The sequence below is a fragment of the Eumetopias jubatus genome, unplaced genomic scaffold (genome assembly GCF_037043125.1).
Source record: "Eumetopias jubatus isolate StellerSeaLion01/CBP00866 unplaced genomic scaffold, mEumJub1_p1.0 scaffold_16, whole genome shotgun sequence".
Taxonomy (NCBI): domain Eukaryota; kingdom Metazoa; phylum Chordata; class Mammalia; order Carnivora; family Otariidae; genus Eumetopias; species Eumetopias jubatus.
In genome coordinates this window covers 47,918,370-47,939,215 of record NW_028274822.1, presented here as the reverse complement: position 1 = coordinate 47,939,215, position 20,846 = coordinate 47,918,370, and the positions used below count along the sequence as shown (strand labels likewise).

Genomic DNA, 20,846 nt, shown 5'->3' with positions numbered 1-20,846 from the left:
CAGTAAGAGGAGGGGACTTTAACAGCCCACTTACATCATGGACAGATTATAAAAACAGAAAATCAACAAAGAAATGATGGCTTTGAATGACACATTGGACCAGTTGGGTTTAACAGATATAGTCTGAATATTCCATGCTAAAACAGCAGAATACACATTCTTTTCAAGTGCACATGGAACATTCTCCAGAATAGATCACATATTACACCACAAAACAAGTATCAACAAATTGAAAAAGACTGTAGTCATATTATGCATCTTTTCTGACCAAAATGCTATGAAACTAGAAATCAACCATAAGAAAAGAAATCTGGAAAGAGCACAAATACATGGAAGTTAATAACATGCTACTAAAAAATGAATGGGTCAATGAAGAAATCAAAGAAGAAATTAAAAAAAATACATGGAGACAAATGAAAATGAAAACACAAAGGTCCAAAATCTTTGGGATGCAGCAAAAGTGGTTCTAAAAAGTGAGTATACAGCAATATACACCTATCTTGAGAAGAAAAATCTCAAATAAACAACCTAACCTAACATCTAAAGGAGCTAGGAAAAAAAAAAAAAACACCCAAAACCAGTAGAAGGAAGAAAATCATAAAGATTAGAGCAGAAATAGATGATATAGAAACTAAAAAAACAATAGAACAGATCAATGAAACCAGGAGCTGCTTCTTTGAAAAGATCAACAAAATCGATACATTTTCAGCCAGACTCATCAAAAAGAAAAGAGAAGTTCGATCGGTAGCGGGAGCGGAGAGCGGACCCCAGAGAGCCCTGAGCAGCCCCACCGCCGCCGCCGGCCTAGTTACCATCACACCCCGGGAGGAACCGCAGCTGCCGCAGCCGGCCCCAGTCACCATCACCACAACCATGAGCAGCGAGGCCGAGACCCAGCAGCCGCCCGCCGCCCCCGCCCTCAGCGCTGCCGACACCAAGCCCGGCACCACGGGCAGCGGCGCAGGGAGCGGCGGCCCGGGCGGCCTCACATCGGCGGCGCCTGCCGGCGGGGACAAGAAGGTCATCACAACGAAGGTTTTGGGAACAGTAAAATGGTTCAATGTAAGAAACGGATATGGTTTCATCAACAGGAATGACACCAAGGAAGATGTATTTGTACACCAGACTGCCATAAAGAAGAATAACCCCAGGAAGTACCTTCGCAGTGTAGGAGATGGAGAGACTGTGGAGTTTGATGTTGTTGAAGGAGAAAAGGGTGCGGAGGCAGCAAATGTGACAGGCCCTGGTGGAGTTCCAGGGCAAGGCAGTAAACATGCAGCAGATCGTAACCATTATAGACGCTATCCACGTCGCAGGGGTCCTCCACGCAATTACCAGCAGAATTACCAGAATAGTGAGAGTGGGGAAAAGAACGAGGGATCGGAAAGTGCTCCCGAAGGCCAGGCCCAACAGCGCCGGCCCTACCGCAGGCGACGGTTCCCACCATACTACATGCGGAGACCCTATGGGCGTCGACCACAGTATTCTAACCCTCCTGTGCAGGGAGAAGTGATGGAAGGTGCTGACAACCAGGGTGCAGGAGAACAAGGCAGACCAGTGAGACAGAATATGTATCGGGGTTATAGACCACGATTCCGCAGGGGTCCTCCTCGCCAAAGACAGCCTAGAGAGGATGGTAATGAGGAAGATAAGGAAAATCAAGGAGATGAGACCCAAGGTCAGCAGCCACCTCAACGTCGGTACCGCTGCAACTTCAATTACCGACGCAGACGCCCAGATAAACCCTAAACCACAAGATGGCAAAGAGACAAAAGCAGCCGATCCACCAGCTGAGAATTCGTCCGCTCCCGAGGCTGAGCAGGGCGGCGCTGAGTAAATGCCGGCTTACCATCTCTACCATCATCCGGTTTAGTCATCCAACACCAAGAAATGAAGATGAAATTCCAGCAATAAGAAATGAACAAAAGATTGGAGCTGAAGACCTTAAGTGCTTGCTTTTTGCCCACTGGCCAGATAAATAGAACTATCTGCATTATCTATGCAGCATGGGGTTTTTATTATTTTTACCTAAAGACGCCTCTTTTTGGTAATGACAAACGTGTTTTTTAAAAAAAAAAAAACCTGGTTTTTCTCAATACACCTTTAAAGGTTTTTAAATTGTTTCATATCTGGTCAAGTTGAGATTTTTAAGAACCTCATTTTTAATTTGTAATAAAAAGTTTACAACTTGATTTTTTCAAAAAAATCAACAAACGGCAAGCACCCGTTAATAAAGGTCTTAAATAATAAAAAAAAAAAAAGAGAGAGGATTCAAGTAAACAAAATCAGAAATGAAAGAGGAGAGATAACAATGAACAGCACTGAAATACAAATAATTCTTTAAATTCCTAGAAATATATAACCTACCAAAACCGAATCAGGAATAGAAAATTTGAACAAACCAGTTACTAGGAATGAAATTAAATTGGTAATCAAAAAACTCCCAACAAATAAAAATCCAAGACCAGACGGCTTCACAGGTGAATTCTACTAAACATTTCAAGATGCATTAATACCTATTCTCAAATTATTCCAAAAAAATATAAGAGGAAGGAAAACTTTCAAATTCATTTGGTGAGGCCAGCATTACCCTGGTACCAAAACCAGATAAAGACACCATAGAAAAAGAGAACTACAGGCCAATATGTCTGATGAACATAGATGCAAAAATCTTCAACAAAATACTAGCAAACAGAACTCAATAATACAGTAAACAATCATTCACTACAATCAAGTGGGCTTTATTCCTAGATGCAAGGGTGGTTCAATATTTGCAAATCAATCAGTGTGATATGTCACATCAATAAGAGAAAGGATAAAAACCATATGATCATTTTAATAGATGCAGAAAAAGCATTTGATGAGTACAACATCCATTCATGATAAAAACCTTCTGCAAAGTAGGAACAGGGGGAACATATTCAACATAATCAAGGCCATATATGAAAAACCCACAGTGCACATCATACTCAATGGGGAAAACTAAGAGCTTTTCCCCTAAGATCAGGAACAACACAAGGATGTCCACTCTCATAACTTTTATTCAACATAGTATTAGACATCTTGGCCACAGCAATCAGACAAGAAAAGGAAATAAAAAGGCATCAAATTGGTAAGGAAGCAATAAAACTTTCACTATTTGCAGATGACATACTACTATGCATAGAAAACCCTAAAGACTCCAGTGAAAAACTACTAGAACTGATAAATGAATTCAGTAAATTTGCAGGATACAAAATCAATATACAGAACCCCCTTGCATTGCTATACACTAATAATGAAGTAGCAGAAGGAGAAATTAAGAAAATAGTCCCATTTACAATTGCACCAAAAATAATAAAATACCTAGGAATAAACTTAACCAAGGAGGTGAAAGACCTGTACTCTGAAAACTATAAAGCACTGATGAAAGATACTGAAGAGGACACAAACAAATAGAAAGACATTCCATGGTCATGGATTGGAAGAAAAAATATTGTTAAAATGCCCATACTTCCCAAAACAATCTACAGTTCGAATGTAATCCCTATCAAAACATCAAGAGCATTTTTCATAGAACTAGAACAAATAATCCTAAAATTTGTATGGAATCTCAAAAGACCCAGAATAGCCCAACAAATCTTAAAAAAAAAAAAAAAAAGCTAGAGGTATCACAATTCTGGATTTTAAGTTATATTACAAAGTTGTAAGAATCAAAACAGTAATGGTACTAGCACAAAAATAGACACATAGGTCAATGGAACAGAATAGAGAGTCCAGAAATAAACCCATGATGTTATGGTCAATTAATCTTTGACAAAGGAGTCAAGAATATGCAATGGGAAAAAGGCAGTCTCTTCAACAAATGATGTTGGGAAAACCAGACAGCTATATGCAAAAGAATGAAACTGGACCACCTTCTTACATCATACACGGAAATAAACTCAAAATGGATTAAGAACCTAAATTGAGACTTCAAACCACAAAAGTTCTAGAAGAGAGCACAGACAGTAATTTCTGTGACATCAGCCATAACATCTTTCTACATATGTCTCCTGAGGCAAGGGAAACAAAAGCAAAAATAAAGTAGTGGGACTACATCAAAATAAAATGTTTCTGCACAGCAAAGGAAACAACCAACAAAACTAAAAGCCTACTGAATTGGAGAAGATATTTGCAAATGACAAGTCTGATAAAGGGTTAGTATCCAAATATATAAAGAAGTTATACAACTCAACACCAAAAAACCAAATAATCCAATTTGAAAATAGGCAGAAGACATGAACAGATATTTTTCCAAAGAAGATATCCAGATGGCCAACAGACACATGAAAAGATGCTCAACATCATTCATCCTCAGGGAAATGCAAATGAAAACCACAATGAGATATCACCTCACTCTTGTCAGAATGGCTAAAATCAAAACCACAAGAAACAAGTACTGGTGAGGATGTGGAGAAAAAGGAACCCTCGTGCACTGTTGGTGGAAATGCAAATTGGTGCAGCCACTGTAGAAGACAGTATGCAGGTTCCTCAAGAAATTAAAAATAGAAAGACCCTATTTTTTTTTTAAGATTTTATTCATTTATTTGACAGAGAGACATGGCGAAAGAGGGAACACAAGCAGGGGGAGTGGGAGAGGGAGAAGCAGGCTTCCTGCTGAGCAGGGAGCCCGATGTGGGGCTAGATCCCAGGACCCTGGGATCATGACCTGAGCCAAAGGCAGACGCTTAACGACTGAGCCACCCAGGCGCCCCTAGAAAGACCCTATGATCCAGTAATTGCACTACAGGGCATTTGCCCTAAGAATACGAAAACACTAATTTGAAGGGATACGTGCACCTCTATGTTTATTGCAGCATTATTTACAATAGCCAAGATATGCAAGCAGCCCAAGTGTTGATCAACAGATGAATGGATAAAGATAGAAGATATCTACCTATCTGTCTGTCTATCTACACACACACACACACACACACACACACACACACACACACACACACACACAGGAATATTATTCAGCCATAAAAAATGAAATCTTGCCATTTGCAACAACATGGATGGATCTAGAGAGTATAACGTTAAGTGAAATAAGGCAGTCAGAGAAAGACAAATACGATATGATTTCACTCATATGTGGAATTTAAGAAACAAAACAAAGGGGGGAAAAAGAGACAAAGCAAGAAACAGACTCTTAACTATAAAGAACAAATTGATGGTTACCAGAGGGGAGGTGGGCGTGGGGGGATGAGGTGGTAAATGTGCATCAGAGAGATGAAGAAAGCAAAGAATGTAAATATCATGTGAAGACAACATTAATCTAGGAAAGAAGGTGAATGTTAGCAAATCAAAGCTTTGCTGTGTGGTGGGTAGCCTAGAGATAACGTATTCATTCTTTAAATGCTATTTGTTGGAAGTTAGAACACGGTCATGAACTCAAGGTTGAGAGCAGTTCCCAAGAGAGCCCCAGGGCCTCTCCATGCATTCCATCAGCTCTCCTAGGAGTTCCAGGTGAACCAGAGGCTGGGCCCCATCGGCCAGGGTAGGACTGGTCAGAGGTCATTCACCACCAGAGTCATCCTGGAACCCAGACTCCATGTTCAGGTGGCACCCGAAGGAGGTGGAAATCCTCCCAGTAAAATTTTGAGGGGAACTAAGACCTGTACTATTCCCAAACATCTGTCTCTGTTACCACCAATTTTAGAGACGCTTTCAAAATCAACAAGCCGTCTTACCAACATTTAGACTTGCTTTGTTTTTCAATTTTTTAATTAATTTTTTAATTTAAATTTTAGGTAGTTAACGTATAGTGCAATATTGGTTTCTGGAGTAGAATTCAGTGATTCATCACTTACATATAACACTCAGTGCTCATGGTAACAAGTGCCCTCCTTAATACCCATCGCCCAGCTAGTCCATCCCCCACCCTCCTCCCTCCAACAACCCTCAGTTTGTTCTTTACTGCTAAGACTCTCTTGGGGCACCGGGGTGGCTCAGTTGGTTAAGTGTCTGCCTTCAGCTCAGGTCATGATCCTAGGGCCCTGTGATCGAGTCTGCATCAGGCTCCCTGCTCAGCATGGAGCCTGCTTCTCCCTCTCCCTCTGCCCCTCCTCTCCACTTGTGCTCTCTCTCTCTCAAATAAATAAATAAAATCTTAAAAAGCATCTTATGGCTTGTTTCCCTCTCTCCTTTTTCTCTTTTTCCCCTTCCCATATGTTCATCAGTTTTCTTTCTTGAATTCCAGATATGAGTGAGATGAAGATGGTATTTGTCTATCTCTGACTTATTTCACTTAGCAAAATACACTCTAGCTCCATCCATGTTGTTGCATACGGCAAGACTTCATTTTTTTGATGGCTGAGTAATATTCCATTACACACACACACACACACACACACCCCGCCACATCTTCTTTATCCATTCATCAGTCGATGGACATTTGAGCTCTCTCCACAGTTTGGTTATTGTTGATAATGCTATCAACGTCAGGATGCATGTGTCCCTTCGAATCTGTATTTTTGTATCCTTTGGGTAAATACCTAGTAGTGCATGAGAAAATGCTCAACACCACTCATCACCAGGGAAATACAAATCAAAACCATGGTGGAGATACCACCTCACACCTGTCAGAATGGCTAAAATTAACAACACAGGAAATAACAGATGTTGTCAAGGATGCAAAGAAAGGGGCACCCTCCTACAGTTGGCGGGAATGCAAGCTGGTGCAGCCACTCTGCAGAACAGTATGGAGGTTCCTCAAAAAGTTAAAAATAGAGCTACCCTACCACCCAGCAATTAGACTCCCTTCTTTGGCTTAAGGAACCATTTCTCCAGAGAGCTGCTAATAAAATGAGTTTTTAGTTTAAGTGAGGAGAAGTAAACATATTAGTATCTGTTCATAGAAGTAAAATTTCTGGTTGAGAGAGCAGACCAAGAGAGACAGAGGATGAGCTCTGAGGGGAAAGGAGGTAGCAGGACACGTCACATTGAGGAGGAAAGGGCGCTGGGAAGGCTGAGCATACGGGGTACTTACTATCTGGGGGGCAGGTGTGTGTGGCACTGTGAGGTGGCCCCTAGGAAACTGAAAGTCAGGAAAGAGTTACAGGCGTGGCTGAGAAAGGGTGACTTCAAGAAAAAGAGGAAAAATGGTCATCAGTGCGATCAGGGGGTGAGGCCACAGGGAAAACCAGCACTGCTGCTCCAGTGTGGCCCAGGGCTGCTGAGGAGACCCACGTAAGACTGGGATGGCCAGTTCATAGATGCCTGACCACCTATCAGCCTGGGCCCCAGCGAAAGGAGCAGATGGCATAGTCACACTGGATGGCTGGAAGAAAGTGTGGTGATGTATAAAGCTGTGCCATTACAAGAGCAATGTTGGACTGGGAGTTGGCAGCAGCAGGGCTCTGTGACACAGAGCAAATTGAAGAAGGGTCTGGGTGGATCTGGAGGTGCAAACCCAACACACTGCTCACCGATGCCCCCAGTGGGCAAAGCGAACAAACCGGGATATCTCAGACGGGCGGCTGATCTCACTTACCAAATTTGTGCAATAAAAGCTGGAAATGGCACATCCTGCTTTCTGGAAAATAAGGCTCCCTTGAAAACATTTTTATTCCTAAAATCAAAATATTTCTGTTGTCTCTCTCTCTCATTTGAGGTCTTCCTGATCCCCAGAGATGCATCATCCTGCTGAGTACAGAGAAATCACTGATTCTCTCTGCGGGGGGAGGGCTCCCCAAAGGATGCCTGCCAGTGGGCAGGAGTATCTATTTTTAAACCCCTTACTTGCCAGTGCGTGTATTGATGTTTGCAACAATAGTGAAAGGTAAGAGGCTGGGTGGTGCCTTCCGTTCTCAGTTCTCGTGTCCTTATAGGAAAACCCAACTTACACATTCATGGCAATCCTCTTCTGCTCTGAATTATCTCCACTTTCCACAGAAGCAGTTGGTTTGAATTCTCTGACTAAAAACGCTTTCCTTCTTGGAATTTGCTAATTGTAATTCCCAGTGAAGTGCCTCTTTCCTTATTGTGGCTGCCTTCCGTTTTATGCATGTAATGGTTTCCCTGGTATGTTTTTAATTTTTTTAAAATATTTATTTGAGAGAGGAGACAGTGTGCATGCGTGTACAAGCGCGTGTGAGTGGAGGGGGAGAGGCAGAGGGAAAGAATCCCAAGCAGACTCCCCACTGAGCACAGAGCCTGACTTGGGGGTCGATCTCACACGGTGAAATCACAACCTGAGCAGAAATCAAGAGTGGGACCCTTGACCAACTGAGCCACCCAGGCGCCCCCTCCAGCCCCCCAAAAGTTTTTACATTCACCAGGGTACCTTGGACTTTTTAAAAGGATAAAGCAGGCATACAGAAAGAGTAGATGAGCACTGTACAGGGAAACGTATTCAGGAGCTGCTCTCATGCCAGCAGGGGAAATGGCGTGCCGTTGGCATGCATATACCGAAAGAATCCATCCGTACACTGTCCCTGCAGTCCACATCCACCCGACCGCTGTTCAACAACAGCCTGAGCAGAGCCAGGTTTCCTCTTCTTGCTGCCCAGAATGCAGCGTTGGCAAGTGGAGTTTCCTTCTGCAGAAGCAAAATGAGACAGGATCTTAAACTTGACATCAGTTAATGTGACCCCCTCTACGCAAATATATGCCATTCAAAGAGCAAAATTTCCAGATGTGTTGTAGCATGGAAAGACTGCTCCTCCAGCAGCAGATGATTGTGATATACTTGGTCATGGAACACATTCTGTTTTATACCAGACACCGGAGTGCCATTACGAAAAGCAGTGCTGTTGATAATATAGCACTATTAATACCTTATTTTCCACCAATGTTCTCCCTTTCCTGCCTCCGTGTCTTTGTTCACAGTTTCCTTTTTGCTTGAAAGGAGTGCTCCCCCATCCTTCAAGGTCAAGGCTCTGCTTAAATGCTATTTCCTCCCTGAAACATTCCCAAATCCCTCTTCACCTCTAAGCAGAGAGAAATCTCTCCCGATTCTGACCTCCCCAATGCACATTTTTTCTATGCCCTCAACTTTCTACCTGATTCCAGCTTTCTGGGTCAAGGCCTCCCCTCCCCTCCACCTAATTTTCTTTGCTGGAAACTTGCCAGAGCATTCAGTTAAGAATGAGGAACTCTGGACAGAAAACACTGTTAACATGCCCTCATCTGGATCCTTCTTTCCACTGCTGCGTCATTTTTAAAGTTGCAAAGTTAACGCTGGAACCATCCTATGGAAGGAATAGAGCTGGCAAACAGTTCTTCAAGAATCAGAGTGGCAGAATTGACTGCAGTAAAGTTGCCTTTCCTAAAACACATCAATTTGGATCTATAGAGAACAGTCCGTGACAGGGGAGGGCGGGGGTGGAGAGGAGGCTCTGGAACCAGACAGCTCTGGGTTTCAACCCCAGCCCGGGGCAAATGACTCGGCTTTGGTGAGTCTTATACTACCTGCCTTGAAGTTCTTGGTAAGGATTAAATGATGTAAGTTAATTGGCAAATACGGTACCCAACACATCATAAATGCTTACAGATGCTAGTTTTTCCCCCTTTGTCCACTTTTCTTTACAAAGTTAGAATGAGTAGGCAAAATTAAATTGAGTATTGGTACTATAAAGAATTTTGCTGGTCTCAGGAAATTTCTAGCATTCAAACTGTTTAACAAAAGCATGTTTTGGGTGGGCTTAAAACACCGATCTGACCCCAAGGCCCTTTTAAACGATATATCTTTTAAGTATACCAATAAGGTATTAAATTCAATGTCTTACCTATCTATGCTAAGTTAAAAAGAAAACAAAACAATGTCACCCACAACAAGAAGCCATCTGAGGATTAACATTTTTTTTTAAAATTTTTAAGTAATGTCCACACCCAGTGCAGGGCTCAAATTCACAATCCCGAGATCAAGAGTCTCATGCTTTACTCACTGAGCCAGCCAGGCGCCTTTCCACAGAGCCATCTAAAGTGAAAGCTCAGGGAGAGTGAAGGGGGCATCTGTTGGTATGAGGATTTCTTTTCTGCCGCCCTTCGGTTCACCCACGGCTTAGTGCTCTCTTGTGTTCTTGGAGGAGAGCGTGGCCAAGTGGGGAGTGCTAAGCAGGTTGCAAACATACTTTGAATAGTTTCCTGGCTCAGGTAGGAGGAAAACAAAAATCCCCTCAAACTCCAGATGAACAATTTGCTTTCCCCAAAGGCGTAAATGTTATGGTCCCAGGAGTTTTCAGGCCAAAATGCAATGGTTATGTTCACACCCAGGGTTGGCGGATTTGTCCCAGGCTGGGTCCCCCGTTACAGCTGTTGGTGACTGGCTGAAGCGACGGCCAGGCAGGTCTGACTTGTATCAGAAATCACGAAACAACGCCCTTTCAGTAGGGAGATTGCACAAGGCCAAAATGAAGTCTGGAGGGTGAATTAGGAAGAGAACTTAATATCACCAGGGAACAGCTCTGTTGGCTTTTCCTGAAACATGAAGACTTGAGAATAATAAATTGTAAATCATTTTTAGTGATTTTGTTGTTTCTCTTTAACCCCAAATTATTTTCAGAAACCATCTGGAAACCACAGACTTGTATTGTCATAATCTCTCCTGCCTTGAGGATGGCTTCGGGGCTTTCTCTCCTGTCAGGGCTAGATTTCCTAGTTTCCCACAAGGTTTTAGAAACTGAACTTTGTGAAAAGACGCACAGATTTCATTCTCCCTCAAGTGCCTGATTTACTGGGAGGTGGAGGCAAGAGAGTCGATTTGGGGTAAGAAAGAGCTGAGTTCCAGTCCTAAGCTTGCTACTTCTCAGCTCTGTGACTCTGGCAGGTTAACTGCTCTCTGTTCCAGTAAAATGGGCATAATAATGCCAGGAGTAGTACCTCCGCCATATGTTGTTAGAAAATTAAAGGACAGAATACATGTCAACTCAGTTTGATGGTGAACACTCAAGAAATGCTAGCTATAAATGTGCAGTCCTCACAGCTCTTGGAAATTCATTTGCTGGTCACTGGTCTGTAATAGGGACAGTGGTACTGGCCAGGGCCTAGGACAAGAGGTACGAGTCAACCTTGATCTCTGCTCTAACGGCTTTATGGCCCAATAGGAAAGCAAGTCATGCCAATAGGCATCGGAAGTTAATTACAGGTGCTAGAACAGGAATGCAGATTACTTGTGAGAGCAGAGAATGGCCGAGCCTATATGGGGGGGTGGCGGTGTAGCCAGGAATGGCTTCAAAGATAAGGAATTCTCGAGAAGAGTCTCAAAAGATGAGCAGGAAACGGGGTAAGGAGCATCCCAGGCAGACGGGGCAGTGAAGCAAAGACATGGAGGCTTGTCACAGCATTCTGGGAACTGTCATGAGCTCGGAAGGGCTGGATTGAAGGATGGGAGTGGAGAGAGAGGTCAAGGGACACTGTGGGGCTGAAACCAGGCAGGGCCAGATCCCAAAGGATCTGCTGTGCCATGCTATGGGGTTTGCTTGGGCACTGCGGAGCCAAGGCAGGGTTATAAGGTGGGGAGATACTATTGGTTTTGTGTTTTAGAAAGGTCCCTGTGGCAGCCTCAGGGAGAATGGATTGATACCTGGAGCTGGACTAAGGTCGGTGTCTACAAGGGTTAGGGGACTATCGCATTCACAGGGCAAGAGAGGATGAGGGCCCGAGCTCAAGCAACAATTGTGGGGCTGGAGGATGAGACAGACTGGAGAAATTTTAAGGAACCAAACTAAACAGTTTTGGTCTGCAACCGTATATGCAGGAGAAGGTGGGAGAAGGAGCCTGGACTGACTCCCGGGTTTCTGGTTTGAGTGCCTGGTTGAGGTGGTGCCATTCCTGAGAGTGGGAAACTGTAAGAGGGGCAGGCTTTGGGAAGAAATGATGAGTTTGGCTGTGAACGCAAGGACTTTCAGTGCCTAAGGGGTTTCTTCCAGGGGGAAACGACTATCACTAAACATGGGTAATTTCTCCCATCACGCTGCGGTGGACACAGTTAGGGCAGGTATCTTGCGCTAACACTAAGTGCTTGTTCTGTACCACTTGGTATCTGCTCTGCATACTACCTCACTGAATCCCCATCAGAGCTCAGTGAGGTGGGCACTGTCACTATGCTGCTGCACAGGTGAGGTAAGGGACAGAGGATAGGCAGGCTTCAGACCCAGACAGTCTGGTGTTCGGGGCTGCCCTCGGAGTCATCCCACTGTTCGGCCTCTGGAGGAATTCTGTAGACACCAAGGAATAAGGCAGCACTGACCCCAATGGCCTCCTTCCTATCCTCATTCCAAGCTCAGCTCCTGCCAAGACAGAAAGGCCCCTGACCTTCCTTCTCTTTGGGGTTGATACACACCATGTTGCCTGGATAACTTCCAATCCTCTTCCGGGTACGATTCGCACATCATCATAAGTGCTAAGAGTGAAATAGAGGCAAGCCCTTTAGCCTTTGAAGGAGATGATGTACATGGAAATGCTTTACTATTTAACTTCTTTCTTGATTTTTCTGATCTCTAAAATGAGGCCAGTGAGCCTCCCTCAGGCAGGCTTGTTGGTCGCGATATTAGGAGAAACAGCAACACCAGCCAACGCTGAGATCTTGCTCTGAATCAGGCGTGCTACGCACTTTCATTGCTCTGATGCATTAATTCCCAGAACAGCCTCACGACATAGGTGTTTTTATTATTCCCATTTTTAAGATTTTATTTATTTGAGAGAGAGAGATCAAGAGCACAAGCAGGGGAAGGGTTAGAGGGAGAGGGAGAAGCAGGCTTCCCGCAGAGCAGGGAGCCCGACGTGGGGTTCAACCCCAGGACCCTGGTTTCATGACCTGAGCTGAAGGCAGATGTTTAACCGACTGAGCCACCCAAGCACCCATATTATTCCCATTCTTAAGATGAGGTAACTGAGGCACAGAAATGAATCACTCAAGGTCATAGAGTTAGGAAGTAATAGAACCAGCGTTGAAACCCAACTCCGAGTCCAGAGTCTGAGGTCTTATGTCTCATATCTTGGGAGAAAAACTGAGTGTAAACTTCTACAAATGCCATATTTTCTTCTCTTTTTCTCCCCTTTACTGCCAGGATTTTGGCTCATACACTGCTCATTATTACACTACCAGCAATTAGTTACAGGAAGGAAGGGGAGAGGAAACACAGAAGGTAAACTGTTACTTGTATAGTACTGGAATTCTGATTAAAAGCTAAGAGGAGGTAGAGATTTAAACCATTAGTTTAAAAAGGGTTTAGAATACTGTGGGTTTTGATTGTGTACTTATTAATTCAATCAAGAGAACATTAGTCATGAATTTCTTTGATGTTAGAAGCCACATTAAATAAGGATAGAATACAGGACTGAGAAGTCATGTGCAGGACACTTTTGAGATGTCACTGGCTATTCTTTTTTTTTTTTTTTTTAAGATTTTTAAATTTATTTATTTGAGAGAGTGAGTGAGAGCAGGGGTAGGAGCAGAGGGAGAGGGACAAGCAGACTCTGTGCTGAGTGCGGAGCCCGACATGGGACTTGATCTCAGGACCCTGAGACCATGACATGAGCCGAAACTAAGAGTCGGATGCTTAACCACCTGAGCCATCCAGGAGCCCTGTCACTGGCTATTCTAATCCATTGTCCCCTTCATGCTAAGTACTTGAAATTTTCAGAATGCTTGATAAACATTAGAGAAGCCTAACCCTATGTTGTCAGTATTGTTACACTTCTGAAGGTGATAGGAAACTGAAAAAGTAAGTGATTTGCCCCAAGCATTCTGCCTTAGAGGTAGGATCATTTAAGAGCAGCATTTCGAAACTCAGAACTTGAGACCATGTGGAAAGTCTGTTTAAGATATATACGTCAAGAATAGGCATATCTAGGGGCTCCGGGGTGGCTCAGTTGGTTGGACGACTGCCTTCGGCTTGGGTCTTGGTCCTGGAGTCCTGGGATCGAGTCCTGCATTGGGTTCTCTGCTCGGCGGGGAGTCTGCTTCTCCCTCGGACCCTCCCCCGTCTTGTGCTCTCTCACTCATTCTCTCAAATAAAAAAAAAAAAAAATTGGCATATCTATAGAGATAGAAAGTAGAATAGCAGTTATCTAAAGCTGGGTGGGGGATAGAGAGTGACTGCTAATGGCTATGTGATTTATTTGGGGGGATGATTAAAATATCCTAAATTGATTGTGCTGATGGTTGCACAACTCTGAATATACCAAAAACCACTGAAATGAACATTTTCCATGGGTGAGTTATATGGTATGTGATCTGTATTTCAATAAAGCTGTTGAAAAACATATGTGGCTTTGTAAATTTATTTTCCTGTAATTCAAATAATTTTAGCTGACTGGTGAATTGAAGCCAATTATGAGATAATTTATGCACTTTCAGAGCAAGGATGGAAAATACAAGTTCTCCTACTTTTAGCCCAGCCATGAGCAGTTTCTATCACCAAGGTGAAACATGGTATTGAGACCCTTTGTCCTCTTGGGGAAAATGTGCTCAAGAAAGATACAGGCATTGTTCTTCTTCTAGCAATGTTTCCTCTACTGTGGTGACCTCCTTCACCACGTTAAGAGTCTCCTTCCTCATTGTGTTAGGCTTCAGGCCTGAAGAGTAAGTCCTGAAACAGCTGTTAAGAGAGTCACAAGTCAGTGTACTGAAACCCGTGACCTTTATTCCACAAAAAGGCTCAGACCTGCGTCTGCTTTTACTGAGTTTGCTTTTACTTTAAAAATAATTCTAACAAACGTGTCTGTTTTCCCAACCAGAACAAATGAGGACTTGCCAATTTTGGAAGAGGAAGTTCACTGGTTTACTGGAGGCATACCAGTGATGGCTGATAGCTCAATGGAGCAAGGAGAAGTAGCTACAAAGGGGTCCGTGTGGCTCAGAAGCAAACAGCTCTACATGCGGTGACTCTAAGTCAACAATAAGAGGCTAACTTGTGACTTTCGATGCTCCGTTTATTCTCCCACAGACTCAGCCAACAATGCCAGGGCTTTTTAAAAACGGCTTTGGGGGGCGCCTGGGTGGCTCAGTCAGTTAAGCGGCTGCCTTCGGTTTGGGTCGTGATCCCAGGGTCCTGGGATCGAGCCCCATGTCCGGCTCCCTGCTCAGCGGAGAGCCTGCTTCTCCCTCTCCCTCTGCCTGCCACTCTGCCTACTTGTGCTCTCTCTCTAGCTCTCTGTCAAATAAATAAATGAAGTCTTTAAAAAAAAATATTTAAAAATGGCTTTGGTACCAGGTGAGAGGGCCTATGAGACTTTCAGAGGCCTGTGAAAATAAACAGTTAATCTATAGCTCTAAAATCAAAGTGAATGAATAAAATAGTTACAAAATGTATCTCTGTCAACTCTATTCACTGCTAAATTTGATATTCATAAAATATCAATGGCACTTGAAAATAATTTGTAGGTCTGATTTTTCTCCCTGCACAAGAATTACTATATATGAAAGTTGCAGAAAAATCATGGGCCAATATAAATTAAATGTTATTCATGGCTAAAATCGTTTTAATAGCAATATAGTTAAAAACCTTTCCAAAAATGTACAATAAAAAGTCTATTATCTTGGGCTGTGGGTACCTTTCAATATGTTTGATAGTATGCTAGCTAGGGTTAGTGGAGGCTCAGTCAACGGGCCCGCGTCTCTGCTCCTTTTGTCCTCAGGCCTTCCCTGTGTGCTGTTTGGAAGTCCACTTCATGGAACATCAACTCCCCGTCCTTAACCTGGCTCAGAGCACTTCTTCTGTCTCCCTGCTGTGAGCTCCCCGGCACGTCCCAGCTGGTGGGGGCTGGACCTTCTCCCACACCAGCCCTGGAGTGGAAAATATGGTTAGGCTCTCCTCACTTGCCTTCGAGACGCTGCCCTTCCGGTCAAGTACACAAATCTCGGCTCCTTCACGACTCAGGCCATCCCACCTGCTTGTCCTGTGCCTCACCTCACCTAGTAGCTGTCACCTCCTGGTCATTCTCCCTTCTTGATGGCAAATTCTGACACCTTCCTTCCTACCCATCCCAAATTCTGATCTCATCCTGGCCTTCACTTTTATAAAACATAGATACTGTTGCTCAACTGCACCTCCTTTCCTCTAACCCCAATGAAAGAGGGTTTCCTCCCCACCTGTCTAGTGGGAACCCCTACAACTAATGAAACCCTGCTCACACCCTCTGCCTCACCCACCTCCTCCATGCTTCCTCACTCAGCTCAGTCATCCCCTCTATCAAGACTATCATTTCAAATATTTATTGAGATTCTGATTTACATATAAAGTTCATCCTTTTTTTTTTTAAAGATTTTATTTATTTATTTGAGAGAGAGAATGAGGTAGAGAGAGAGCATGAGAGGGGAAAGGGTCAGAGGGAGAAGCAGACTTCCTGCTGAGCAGGGAGCCCGATGCGGGACTCGATCCCGGGACTCCAGGATCATGACCTGAGCCGAAGGCAGTCGCTTAACCAACTGAGCCACCCAGGCGCCCTAAAGTTCATCCTTTTAAAGCATATAACTCAGTGGTTTTTAGTGTATTCCTAAGGCTGCATAACTGTCACAATTCCAAAACATTTTCATCATCTCATACCTATTAACAATTGCTCCCCATCCCCGGATTCTTCCCTAGCTCTAGGCAACCAAGAATCTGCTTTCTATCTCTATGGATTTGCCTATTCTGAACATTTCATATAAATGGCATCATTTGGGTCTGGCTTCTTTTACTCAACATAATATTATCAAGGTTCATCCACATTGTAGCATGTTTCAGAGCTTCCTTCTTTTGAATGATATTCCATTGTGTGGATACACCATGGTATGGACTGAAGATCTCTGTTTCCCCCTACCCCAAACTCATGTTGAAGCCCTAATTCCTAATGTGATAGTATCTGGATGTGAGGTCTTTGGGAGGTAACTGGGTTAGATGAGATCAAGAGGGTACAGTCCCCATGACGGGATCGGTGTTCTTACAAGAAAAGGAAGAGACACCAGAGATTCCTCTCTCCTTATGAAGATCTAGTAAGAATGTGGCTGTTTACAAGCCAGGAAGTGAGCTCTCACCAGACTGAATCTGCTGGCACCTTGATCTTGGACTTCCCAGGCTCTAGAACTGTGAGAAATTAAATACCTGCTGTTTAAGCTGCCCAGTCTATAGTATTTTGTTATGGCAGCTCAAGCTAATACATACATTTTGTTTATTATCAATGATATACAAATGATGGACACTCGGGTTGTTTCTACTTTTTGGCTATTATGAATAACAAAATGAACATTTGTGCACAAGTTTTTGTGTAAACAGGTGTTTTCATTTCTTCTGGGTATATATGTAGGAGTGGAATTGCTGGGTCATATCGTAACCACCAGACTGTTTCCTAATATGATTGCGTTATTTTACATTCCTAAACAACCAGGTAGGAAGACTTGAATTTCTTCACATCCTTGCCAACACCTGACACGGTCTGTCTTGATTATAGTCATCCTAGTGGGTGTGAAGTGGTGTCTCATTAGGGTTTTGATTTGCCTTTCCCTGATGACTAAAGGTGTTGACCATATTTGCAGATGCTTGTTGGCCATTTGTCTATTTTCTTGGGAGAAATGTCTATTCATCTCCTTTGCCCATTTTTTAAAATTGGGTTATTTGTCTTTTTATTGCTGAGATATTTGTCATCATTTAAAGATGGTCAAGTCTCTACCATTTTAAAGCAAACAAACCGTTGGCCTGCTCCAAATCCCTGCTGCAGCCACTGTTTCTTGCAGAAGTTTTTGAAACAGCTCTGGACACTCGTGGTTCCCACCCACTCTCTTTTGAAGCTGTTGCAGTCGGGCTCCTGAAGCCAGCACTTCACTGAAACTGCTCTGAGCAAGGTCAGCAGTGGCCATTTGTTGCTAAATACAATGGACACTTTTCAATTCCCAGCTTGATTTCTCTGTAGTATTTATCTTTGAGTTCCTCCCCATCTTTATCAAAGGATTAGAGATCCTTGGCTTAAATATCAGCACACGCTTCAGATTGTTCTCATACATCGCTGGCTGCTCTTCAGTTTTCTCAATGGGCTTCTCTTATTCTGCTCATTCTCAAGATTTTGCCTTCAGTCCTCTGTTTTCCACTTTTACACAGTCTCACAGGGCAACTGCATTCATTCTCATGGGTTTAATTACCACTTAACACTGCTCACTCCTACATCTCATCTCTATCTCCTGCCTAGACTATACTCCCGGGGTTCCCAGTTTGTAGATCTGTCTAATCAACATCTCTACCTGGACTTCCATCCATCCTTGAACTTTACATGTCCCAAACCAAACATTTTATCTTTACCTCTCTAGCTTTCCTTAACTCAGGGAATAACATCCAGTTACAGAATTCCATAGACTAAAAATTTTTTAAGTCACTCAGATTTGTTTACTTCCTTCCATTCTAGACACCTGTTCCCTAGTCCCTACCACTTAACAAGATGACCCCAGTTCCACTGCCTTCTCCAAACTGTGGCCAGAGATCTTTCTAACATGCAAATCTCAACATATCATCCCTCTGTTTACATGAGCTACTGTAAGAGATGGAAACCAGACACATTAGGGTTTCAATGTTAACACCATTCACGCACTCGCTGCAAGACCGTGATGAGTTACTTAACTTCACCATGTTTTCGTCTTCTTGCTTTAAAAAATAAAAATAAAAAAAAAAAAGGAGAGACACACGAAAGTACCATTTCATGGATCTTCCTGAGGATTCAGAAGATGCGCCCAGTTGCCCTTGGCTCAGAGTCAGGCACATTTTAAGTGCTCAATACATTTTAATTATTTGTATTAAGACCTTCCAATAGAGGCAAATCAAGGATCATCACTTTCATCCTGAAATGTGAGGATTCAATGGGATGACTTTAAACTCAAAATTTTAAGACAAGACTCCTTTGGACCCTGAAGCCTGGTAATCAGCTGCAGCTGCACTCTGCTGGGCACTCAGCTTCGGCGTCCGAAAAGTGCTCTGGAGAGGAGGCGACAGTGGTGCCGCTAGCATTCCGAAACGAGGACGCAGAATCGGGAATCGGTGCCGCAGCCCGGGTCTCTCTCCCGGGGCGCGGCCGCAGGACAGCGCTGACCGCGGGCTTCTTCCCCGCCCCGCCCCCGCCCGTTACCCCGGCGACAGTCTCCGCCACCCCTTCGCCCCGCGGCCGGGCTCCCCGGACCTGCGGCCGAAAGTACCGAAAGCCTTTCAAGCAAAGCCCACACAACCTAACCACAAACCACAGGAGCCATCCCAGCCCGGTCGCTTCCTCCCGTCCCCCGCCAGCACCCAGGGCGGCTCTCACTCCGCCCTGCGGGCCCCGCGGCGCCGGTGACCCCGGGAGCTCCGCAGGTGCGGGCCCGCCGCCGCGTGTCTGCCGCCCCGCCCGGCATTCCCTCCCGGAGCCCGCGGCGCTCACCTTGAAGGACATCCTGCACATGTCCGCGGCCACCCCAGCGCAACCGGCACGCTTCCGGCGCGGGGCGCCCGCCCCAGCCCGCCCTCCCCTCCCCGCCGGGTTCCGCAGTGGGGCGGCCTCCCGCGCCGCGCGCTCCCGCCTCAGACGGGGCCACGCGGGGAGGCGGGGGCGGGACCACCGGGGGCTGGGCGGGCGCGGGGCAGAGGCGGGGCCGCCGGGGGCGCTGGGGCGAGGGCCGGTTGCGCGGGGCGCACACACCCGCCCGCGCCCGCCCCGCCCCAGCCCGCACACGCTCTATCTCCGCTGGCACTGCGCGCACTCTGCACGCACACACAAACACCGGACACTGCTCGCACATCCACATCCGCAGTCTCACACACACCAGGGTACACGCCACACTGCGCATATTCTCCACGTTCAGTACACAAGCGGTCCACACTCCCGAGCACGCACCCACGCTTTCTCGTACACACATTCCATGCACATCTGCATTCCTGTTACACATACACTCCAGAGCACAAGATTCACACATAATACTCCCACACTCACATCCCCGTATACACACTACACACCTACCCCCATCGCGCACCTCACACATCTTCCAAAAGAGCATGGTCTGCATCAGAGGACTCCCAGCCTTCATTACAGCACAGACATTGATGATGTAGATGAAACAGGAGAAAAAAATTCACCCATCCTCCCACCACCCTTCCAAATAGTTTTCATTTTTATTTCTGTTGTTTTAGGTTTTCTTTTCTTTCTCTTCCTTTTCTTTTCTTTTTTTTTTAAAGATTTTATTTATTTATTTGAGAGAGAGAGAGAGAATGAGAGATAGAAAGCACGAGAGGGAAGAGGGTCAGAGGGAGAAGCAGACTCCCCGCTGAGCAGGAAGCCCGATGTGGGACTCGATCCCAGGACTCCAGGATCATGACCTGAGCCGAAGGCAGTCACTTAACCAACTGAGCCACCCAGGCGCCCTTCCTTTTCTTTTCTAATAATGTATTTTTGGTTTTGTTTTCCTCCTGGCAAAGAGCTGGGAAACAAGCCTTTTGATTGAATGAGTGATATGTGGTATTTTCCTTTTTGAAGGTGAAGGGCAAAATTGGGAATGTTACTCATGGCCCCCTCCTTTTGGTTACACCAGTCACCATTCCTTTTGGGCCTTTTGCTGAACAGCTGGAGTATCTCAGGAGCTGTTCACTCCCTCATGCATACTGCCTTGCTTCTTGCCCAGGGTTGGTTTGGGGGAGGTAAAAGTGGGAGAATCACATTTTTTTAAGTTAAAAAATACATTATTTTTAGGGGCGCCTGGGTGGTTCAGTCGTTAAACGTCTGCCTTTGGCTCAGGTCATGATCCCAGGGTCCTGGGATAGAGCCCCACATCAGGCTCCTTGCTCAGTGGGAGGCCTGCTTCTTCCTCTCCCACTCCCCCCCATTGTGTTCCCTCTCTAGCTGTGTTTCTGTCAAATAAATAAATAAAGCCTTTAAAAAAATACTGTTTT

General features: G+C 44.7%; 2 protein-coding genes across 2 annotated transcripts in view; one reads left to right on the top strand and one right to left on the bottom strand.

The window, feature by feature from the left end:
* ANKRD29 (ankyrin repeat domain 29) overlaps positions 1-19,459 on the bottom strand; it is a 51,070-nt gene extending 31,611 nt beyond the window's left edge. Inside the window, exons 1-2 of the mRNA XM_088019489.1 lie at positions 19,345-19,459; positions 8,453-8,563 (exon numbers count right to left, since the gene is read on the bottom strand). Coding sequence (XP_087875615.1) covers positions 8,453-8,563; positions 19,345-19,365 — 132 coding nt within the window. The 5' untranslated portion in view covers positions 19,366-19,459. The remainder of the gene's footprint in view (positions 1-8,452; positions 8,564-19,344) is intronic.
* On the top strand, positions 874-2,236 carry LOC114205109 (Y-box-binding protein 1-like). The gene is given in 2 exon segments (XM_088019500.1): positions 874-1,740; positions 1,742-2,236. Coding segments are annotated over 2 exon segments (963 nt in total). The 3' UTR covers positions 1,838-2,236.
* Positions 19,460-20,846: the final 1,387 nt, after the last annotated feature.